Source organism: Helobdella robusta (genome assembly GCF_000326865.2).
Source record: "Helobdella robusta unplaced genomic scaffold HELROscaffold_7, whole genome shotgun sequence".
Lineage (NCBI taxonomy): Eukaryota > Metazoa > Annelida > Clitellata > Rhynchobdellida > Glossiphoniidae > Helobdella > Helobdella robusta.
In genome coordinates, this window is record NW_008705398.1 from 1,635,853 (window position 1) to 1,645,846 (window position 9,994).

At 29.2% G+C, this 9,994-nt stretch overlaps 2 protein-coding genes across 2 annotated transcripts in view; both read right to left on the bottom strand.

The window, feature by feature from the left end:
* Nucleotides 1–977: 977 nt before the first annotated feature.
* Nucleotides 978–6,371, bottom strand: HELRODRAFT_108097 (hypothetical protein). The gene is made up of 14 exons (XM_009030753.1): nucleotides 6,216–6,371; nucleotides 5,697–5,779; nucleotides 5,498–5,563; nucleotides 5,143–5,191; nucleotides 4,948–5,029; nucleotides 4,811–4,857; nucleotides 3,682–3,725; nucleotides 3,241–3,332; nucleotides 3,055–3,150; nucleotides 2,885–2,947; nucleotides 2,609–2,737; nucleotides 2,259–2,351; nucleotides 1,450–1,537; nucleotides 978–1,119 (listed from the first exon to the last, which is right to left on the bottom strand). Exons 1-14 carry the CDS (start codon nucleotides 6,269–6,271, stop codon nucleotides 1,082–1,084), a joined length of 1,026 nt encoding a protein of 341 aa, XP_009029001.1. The 5' UTR covers nucleotides 6,272–6,371; the 3' UTR covers nucleotides 978–1,081.
* A 2,716-nt stretch (nucleotides 6,372–9,087) lies between these two features.
* HELRODRAFT_108105 (hypothetical protein) overlaps nucleotides 9,088–9,994 on the bottom strand; it is a 26,010-nt gene continuing 25,103 nt past the window's right edge. Inside the window, exon 50 of the mRNA XM_009030754.1 lies at nucleotides 9,088–9,788. The gene's annotated coding sequence lies outside the window, so the exon portion shown is untranslated. The remainder of the gene's footprint in view (nucleotides 9,789–9,994) is intronic.

Sequence of the window (9,994 nt, forward strand, 5' to 3'; positions counted from 1 at the left end):
TGTTCAGAACAAATTAGAACGTAAGCCAAAATCTGATGATATATATATATATATATATAAAATATATATAGATGATCATTATGATGACGATGATTATGGCGACTACTGTGATGATGACTCTTATGACAATAATTATTAAAATGATAACGGTAATGATGATGTGATGATTATTGAGATGAAGAGAAAATTACGAGCATGTTGTCACTAACCAACCAATCACATTTCGTTTTGACGGTTTTAGGTTAGTTAATCGTACTATAAAACAATTAGTTAGATCTCTATTAATTATTACGAGAAAACTTTTTATTCAATCAATCAATCAATCAATCAATCAATCAATCAATCAATCAATCAATCAATCAATCAATCAATCAATCAATCAATCAATCAATCAATCAATCAATCAATCAATCAATCAATCAATCAATCAATCAATCAATCAATCAATCAATCAATCAATCAATCAATCAATCAATCAATCAATCAATCAATCAATCAATCAATCAATCAATCAATCAATCAATCAATCAATCAATCAATCAATCAATCAATCAATCAATCAATCAATCAATCAATCAATCAATCAATCAATCAATCAATCAATCAATCAATCAATCAATCAATTAGCTTATAAAGCGCTATTTCCGCGATGTTCAACAGCGCTCCTCAATGAATTTTGAAAACAGATGGGTCTTGAGATCCGCTCTGAACTTCGCAAGTGATGGAGAAATAGTTAGAGAAGTAGGTAGAGAGTTCCAGAGAAAAGGACCAGAAAAAGCAAAAGCAGATTTGGCAAAAGAGTGTTTAACACGAGTTAAGAAAAAGCGAGAAGAAGAAGACGATCGTAAACCGGGGCGTTTAGGTTCAATTAATATATCTGATAAATACTTAGGAAATAATTTAGATTGAGACTTATACATGATACTACTAAAATATAGTAGTAATTAACATAACAGATGGGTTTCTTTAAACTCTTTTTAGCTGGTTAACGAGAATTAAAAATTCTGCAACTAAAAAAAAGTCCACACAAAAATCTGTATCAAATTTATAGCGTTGGCATCTTTTGAGTTGTTTCCCCTACTCACTTCATCACATCCCATAAATCTGATAAGGTGTAACCTGCATATGTCATATAAATTATCATTATTATTATCAGTCTAATAACATTTTACAATTATCATTATATATATCATCATTATATTGGTGATAAAAGAATTGATTGATTGATTGATTAATTGATTGATTAATTGATTGATTAATTGATTGATTAATTGATTGATTAATTGATTGATTAATTGATTGATTGAATGACTGATTGATTGATTGATTAATTGAATTTATTAATTGAATGATTGATTGATTAATTGATTTATTAATTGACTGATTGATTTATTGATTAATTGATTGATTAATTGATTTATTAATTGACTTATTAATTGATTGACTGACCATCTGGCAGTTTTTCAATGAGGAGACCCAGCTCTTCATTGTACACTGGTTCCCTGTTCGTGGCTCTCCCGCCATCAACACAATACAACTGGAATATTATTTAAATTATTCATTTATTATTATAATTATAATTTATTATGATTTATTACAACTATAATTATAATTTATCATAATAAAATTTAAAACATTAAAATTTATTTTATATAATTTATTTTTAGAGGCCTAAGGCAAGGTAAGCGGGTAGGTTCGAGGTTGAAACCTTCCCCCAATGAATATTTATGAAAGGATTAAGATTAAGTCAAACACACACAGAATAGTCAAATACAATTTTGTATGAAAAATATTAAATTTCACTTGTAAATAAAAATTATTTTAAGAAAGTTAGATTGAGCAAAAAATTCATCAACATTTTGTAGAATAATATCAGGCTACGCCACTGCCTTCATACTATAATTTGGCATGCGATGACATACAGTTTATTTTTAACAATTCTCTCTTAAGCAATTCTCAAGGGTACCAACAACACACACACTCATACACACAAACACACACACACATACAGCGCATGCAACTACCCGTCAATCCATGCATCCCACAAATGTGGGGATTGTTTAGTATTTAAACCTGGTCACTGCAGTAACGGTGCCAGATACCTTAACCATTACACTATCGCATTGATCAACATATGATACGTTCGTACATGAATTACAATGACATACATGTATTATATGTACAAAATGATATACGCGGGAATTAAAATGATACACAATTATGATGGTGATGATGTAACATGTGTAACAGGTACCAACAGCAAACACGTCAGAGTGTTCTCCGTGGTCCTCATACACCTCTGCATCGTCTGAGAACTTTGATGAATTCTGCTTCGACTCCGCCATGCTGTTCTGAGAGGTTTATTTTATGATGATTGTTTGAGGTCATCAGTTTTTATATGAAATATAATTTTATACTTCCAAGTGTTGAACAGTTTGAACTTATACGTTTCTATCTACCTAATTGTCAATAGATTTGTTAAAAACAGTGGGCACTTGCATGTTTAAAATTAAGAGTTATTTTTGATTGATTTTTCAAAAATTTGATTGATCGAATCGTGAAACAAACGAATGAATAAATAACCAGCCAAAGCCGGCCAACCACCGACCTCCACGCTACACTCAATGCCATAGTTGGGATTGTGTGTGAACATCTTGTACAGTTTCCTCACTTCCCTGAAAACTGCCTGCAGCTTCTCGACCGGATCGATGCGGAAACCAAGTATGTACCCTCCTCCCTGGCGCGCGTCGCCACACAAACACACACATTCAAACACAAACATTCAAACACAAACATTCAAACACAAAGAAACAAAAAGATCCCAAATGATTCATCAATCAATTAGCCGATTAATCTCTTCCAAATAATTATACAACCCACTAACTTGTTTCGTGATCTCAAAAACGATGGCACGGCCAAATTTGGAATCTTTCACTTTAACATCTATCTATGAAAAATTGAAACATTCGATGACAGCTGAATGGGAAACATGTAAGAGCAGTTTGGTACAACAAATCTTTCCGATGGTAAACATGTAACAGCATAACAACTAACAATTTGCAAGTAGGGGATGCTGACGTTGTAGATTTGGTTGCTCAGAGCGTACCACACCACCCTCACGTTGGTCACTATCATCACACCTATGTTTCCCTGTTACACGGTGCCAAGAAGGTAGAAAAGCCATATTATTATTATTATTATTATTATTTATAATAATTATTATCGAACAATGCACTTGACCTGATCGTTGGAGAGATTGAGTACCCCGTGGATTTCTCGGAATATTTCCTCGTGTGGGTATGTTTTAAGGGCATCGTCTTTAAATAGGGAACCTTGTGCGTGTGTGTGTGTGCGTGTGTGTGTGTTCGTGTACGTGTGTGTGCGTGCGTGTGTCTATGTGCGTGAGTGTTTGGATGTCAGCAGTTAACAAGAAATCACGTGCAAAGTGTATATGCATGTTTTGTGTACATAATGTTCGGTGTGGTGTGATGTGGATAGTACAGTCTTTGTGGCAGGGAGATTTAAATACAAAGATGATATGCGAGCCGTTCTGCGTATGTCAGAGCTGCATAATACGGAACACACAAAAAAAGAACATTCATTTAATCATTCATCCATTCATTCTCCAAATTCATAAATTTATTCGTTCATAAATTTCTCAATTCATGCAATATATTTCACCTCTTAGTTTCACCTCTCTATACATCTTGCTCGAGACGTATGCCCTTGTTAATAAAGAAGTATTTAATTGATAATATATTATTATTCGTTTTAAAAACTTCAACTAATTTAATTGGTTTAACAAGTTCATGTTTATGGGACACAACTTCCAAAGACGCGAATAGGAAAGAAATTGGAAATTGATGGTATACGTAATAGTTGATGGCTGGTTTGTAATTAATTTTTTAGGTTTTCGGAGTGGTTTAGTTTCCTGTCGGCCAAATAATTTCAAACAATAACCACTTGAAAAAATCAATTTCACGAAAGTAGTTATTGACTTGTTTGTTTCATGTCAACAAACCAGGGCCGGCCTTAGGTAGTAGGAGGCCCTAGGCAAAAAAAATTTGGTGGCCCCAAGTGACATTTTTTTTTAAATGTGCACAAGAAAATTGTACACATTTAAAAAAAATTTCAACCTGAACACGTTTGTTTTATGATAAATTCTTGCAGCATTACACTGCGATTAGTTAAAAATAAAACAGGTGTATAAAATTAATTCATCGAATTAGGATTTCTAAAAAAGTTGTTTTAATCTGCATTGCGAGGCCCCTAAAAATCGGAGGCCTTAGGCGACTGCCTAGTTAGCCTATGCCTAAAGCTGGCCCTGAACAGACATTATTCTTAACGTATATAAAAACTCAGCCCACACGATGTACATCGCATTTCAAAGTCAGAGGCGGCCATTTTATAACATAGCAAAGAAGCTCGCTGGAAGCACGGAGTCTCAATTCAATCGCGCAAGAGTTGTAAAACAATTTAAAGCAGCTCATTAGAGCAGAAACTGCTCCCCGCAACGGGTCTATTCGATCTACAGCTGATGAAAAGCTCACACAGTTGATTTTTAGCCACGTAGATACATAACATACAACGACATGAGCAATCACTCAACAACACATAGTAAACAACATTCACTCACTACACATACATGCTTTTAAAACAGAATCAACATATTAACCAATCAATCAATCAATCTTTGTTTTGCGTCCAGATTTATACAACAATAACAACTTTAACGCATGAAATCATATAATACGTGTATGTAAACATATATATGATCACATGAACAAAAAAAACCTGAAAGAAAGATAACCTGAGAACTGAGTTTAAACTCGTGTAAAGTGAAGGGCCATCTACAATCTTGGAAGGGAGAACATTGTTTAATGAAGAAAATCATCAAATAAAATTTTAAAAGTATCAAAACTATCCAGAAATAATTGAAAACTTCACCAAATTACTGAAGACAAATTCATATTTTTCGCCGGAACATTCGGCAGAAATGATCACTGAATCAGAAGAACTCTTAATTTTCTGAAATAATTAACAAATTAGAATTTTTCAACAATCCCACACTGGTATCCAATAATAAACTTTAAATTTAATAATCGATTTTAAAGAAATTAAATTCCATAATCTCAACTAACAGATTGAGAATGTATACAGTTGACACTCAATATACAGTTATGTCCTAAAGCTGCATGTTAGAAAGTTGAATATGAACGTTTAAATTTTGAGTTTAAACATCTTCTAATTAGATTTCACGTTCTAGATTATAGTTATCTAATTTACTAATTGCAGTGGCCTGGTTTGAATGCAAATGTTATCCCAGCCTATCACATGCAAACTGAGATGAGTAGATTTACATGTATTAGCATATGCTATGTGAGTTTGTGTGTTTTTGTTTGGGCGTGAGTGTGTTGTTAATACATTTCTTTAAAAATTAATTAAAAAAGAAATAATAATAATATAGTCAGTATAAAAAGAAAAATTTTATACTAACAAATGTTAACTTTGGGGAACTTTTGAGAATGCCATATGAACCTTAAATTGCTCAATATTGCAGAACCTTGCAGTGAATAAATAAAATACTTTCAAATAACTTAACCAAAAACTTTTATTTTACAATTCGCTATTCAAACTTCTATTAGAGTTTTTAAGAAATAACTAAATTTTTAAATTTAAAAAAGTTCATTTTTCACCTAGAACGCCAGTGTTTCCTTTGCTATCTTCAACAGCATTTAGCTCCAGTATTACCTTCTCTCCACGAACAAGATTTAGCAAACTGATGAATAAAAATGAATTTATCAAATTATCTAATGAATAAAATAAAATAAACAATTTATCGTTAAGAAGTGAAGAGAAAAAACTAGAAATAGATTCATTTTTGTGTGTAATGTTATTAAAAAAATGTTTTAAAGAAGTGTTGTTACACAGAACTTTGTGGGTAGTAGTACTCCTAGCGTAGAGTAGAGTATTTCATAATTGTTGATTAAATTTATATTTATATTATATATATATTGATTAATTGCTTAGTTTAGTTAAATGTTAGGTCTTAATTGATTTTTCTGATTGGCTGCTGAGCTAATTCAATTTTCTATTTAATTTAATAGTAAATTAAAATTTACGTATTTAAAAAACGAATTAACCTTGGCTTAATTAGTTAGAGTTTAATTAGAAAAGTTTAATTTAATAATTTTAATTAAATTTAAAAAACCAACGATGGGTTGACATCAAATCTCGTTTCACGGTCTTGCCATAAATTGTCCCCACTCATACTGAAAAAATAGAAATACAACTTAATACGAATAATACTTTTATTTAAATTTAAAAAAAATAACGTGTCTACATTTTATTTTGGTTTAAGCTATTGCTATTGGCAACCATTGGTGCACGGTGCTAACTAAACACCTCAAATTATTATTTCGAGTAAATCAATTTTTTCTATTATTAATATTATATTATATTTCATCTTATTATGTTAGAATACTGTGTTTTTTTTCTAGACCTAAACATATTCTATAGTGAGATCATTATGAGAAAGATCTACCCGGAATACCCATTGGGGGCGTGAATATCAACAATGTAAGATATACTGATGATGCAGCAATGGAAAAACTGCAAATAATTGTTTCCAAACTGGATTTTGAAAGAGAAAGGAAAGACATCAACAAAACAGAGTTCATGGTTATCAGTAAAAGCAAAACCGCTTCGATCTGCTCCATAATTATTTATGGTAAACGTGAAACAAGTCAACAGCTTCAATTGTCATATATGCATGTAGACAACGATGAAGATATTCAAATTTTAGCATGTGATTTGCATGAAATATGCAAATGGGCAGAGGATTGGCAGATGGTATTGCCTTACCACGCAAATAATCAAACACAAACAATCAAACACAAACATTAAATGCAAACAAACACAATCATTCAAACAATTAAATAAACACAAATGTGCAGTCATACATATGGGAGCGAACAACAAGGCAGACGTATTCAAACTTGGAGACAAACCACTAAAAAATTTAGAGGAGGAAAAGGATCTGGGGGTTGAATGGAATGATAAGGTAGCGTGGCAATGCATCGAGGCAGCTAAAAGTGCAAACAGAGCTCTGAAGAGAAGAGATATGATCGTCATATTAAACTTTTATAAAGCATTGGTTCGACCTAAGTTGGAGTACTGTGTTCAGTGGACAAACATATGCTCGAGAATATTCAGAGGAAAGCATCAAGAATGATAAAGGAGTGTTGCGGTATGCCATGTGAAGACAGATTAAAAGTTTGTGGATTGACAACATTAAAAAAAGAAGAACAAGAGAAGATTTGATTTAAGCATACAAAATCATCACCAAGAAAGAGAATTTGGAATCAGTGAAATTTTTTGAGCTTAAGATAAACAGTAAAACAAGGTCGTCAAAAAAGCTTGGGATCAATAAAGCATAAATTTTTCAGTTGGAGAGTTGTCATACTTATATTTAGAATTTAGGAATATCTTATTGTAGATACATATCTAGATATCTTCGATAAAATTTTCTCAGCTTAGAAGTAAAAAATAGATACATACATTCATTTGGTAGTTATCTAGTTATCGAAATAGCTTTGTAAATTATAACATAAAAACTTCATCAAAGTAGCGTTGTTATTGTTAAACACAATTTTATGTGTTGTAGTACTAGAAGAGTATTTCATAATCATTGATTTTATTGAGTAATTATTTAGTTTTGTTTTGTTCTGTTTTTCAATTAGTAGCTAATAGATAAATAATCAATTTTAAATTTAATATTAATTAATTGTTTAATTTAATTATGAAACGACGGGGGGGTTGACATCAATTCTCATATCACGATCTTGCCACAAATCGTTTCCATTCATAATTAAAAAAAATAAAAATACAACTTAGAATTAAATAAATATGAAAAACACGTTTATTTTTAAAAATAATTTGTCCATATTTTATTTTGTCGCCAGCTGTTGTTATTGGCAACCATTAGTGCTAACTAAACACCTCAACTTATTTCATTTCAAATTTTTAATTCTATAGACGTAATTAATTAAACTTATTATAACTTAATAAATTATTAAAATTTAATTATTTATTAATCACTTAACAATTTTTAAAATAATTTTCTTTATGACGCATTAGCCAGAATTAACCAATTTACCAGCTCTTATTATGATAATAAAATGTCAATTTGTTGTGGATTTGTGTGCATGCTGATGGAGAAATATAAAATAATTAATTAAATAAAACATATGGGGTAAGGTTTTGAATGAGTAATACATTTTTTTCCATAATATTAATATTTTATTATTAGATTTCATCTTATTTTGTTAAAAAGGTAGTTGATTGTTAGTTTTATAATAAATAATTAATAAATGGTTTTAAAATTTAAAAAAACCATTTATTTTTTAATTAACCATTTTTTTAAAATTAAATTTAAAATTAAAATTTAATTTATTTTAGTTTTATTAATTAAATTAAAATTATTCAATTATTAAAATAGTATTAAAAGTTTTTACCTATTAATTTAAATAATATGATAATATTTATTAATAATTATAAATAAATTAAATTAATCAGGGAGGCTCTGGTGGATATTATATTTAGATTTATTTATATATGCCTTATTTATCTATTCTATATATTTTTTTATTCAGCATGTATAAGGCACATATATTGAAAAATTGATAAGTATTAAATTAAAAATTAAAAATACTAATCTTTAAAAAAATCACATGATTATGGCTGTATGTATTTGTTTGCACATATATCCAGCCCATGGTTTTATAAAAATATATTTTAATATATATAATATGTATATTTTGTATATCTTTAGGTATTGTGTTTGTTTATTATATGCTCATGGGAATTGTATGTATGTATGTATGTATGTATGTATGTATGTATGTATGGTTTTTGTATGAATATTATTTCAATGCATATATATATATATATATATATATATATATATATATATATATATATATAGTAATTGTATTGTGTCTTCTTTATAATGATAATTTAATCTTTTGATGATTAATAATTTAGCTAATTCAGATTTGAAATTTTTAATTCAGGAAAAGTAAAAACTTATAATAATAATAGTCTTTAAATGAATGAACAAATGAATAAATCGAATTATTGAATAATTGTAATTCTGTAATTTAGTAATTGTAATTTAGTTATTGAGTGGGATGATTAAATGTAATAGATGTCCAATTGTCCAAAATGTGTGCTATTTGTCTGAATCTGGCTGAATGAGTCTTCTTCTATCTCATCATATAAGAAATAAAAGAAATATATATAATCAAAATAATAGTAAATAGATAAATAAATAATATAATTATAAAGATAGACAAATCAATTAATGGTTAACGCTTAATTAACTTTGTTATTGATTAATTATAGATAATAGTTTATTCGATAATAATTATTTTTTATAAATAAACAAATATGGTATATTATATTACTAGTTTAATTACTTATAAATGAGTTATTTTATTTAAATATTGTAAAAAAAAATCCTGTTGATATATATTTCAGAATAATTGTATTTATTATTTGACAATAATATTCCAATGACTCATTGATGTTGTGTGACTAGCCTAGTAATGCAATAAATAAATAAATAAATAAAAGTTGATAATAATTTGAATATAAATTTGTATAAAATAAACATGTATATATAAATAATTAAAATTTAAAAAATATATTTAATATTGTTAAAAAATTGTGTGAATACGCACCTATCCTACTTGGGTTCATCTTCAGCATGAAGGAATATAGGAGTAGTTAGTAGCACCTTTTTTTGCTTTCTATATGTATATATATATACATATATAAGTCATTCTTTCTATATATAAGTATATATATTGGTGGCAAGTGGTGGAATGGTTAAGATGCCTGGCATCACTATTAGAGTAACCGGGATCGAATGCAGGGAGGTTCCTGCCTATTACATGTAATGTGTGGAGTTACTTGTGTTCATATGTTCTGT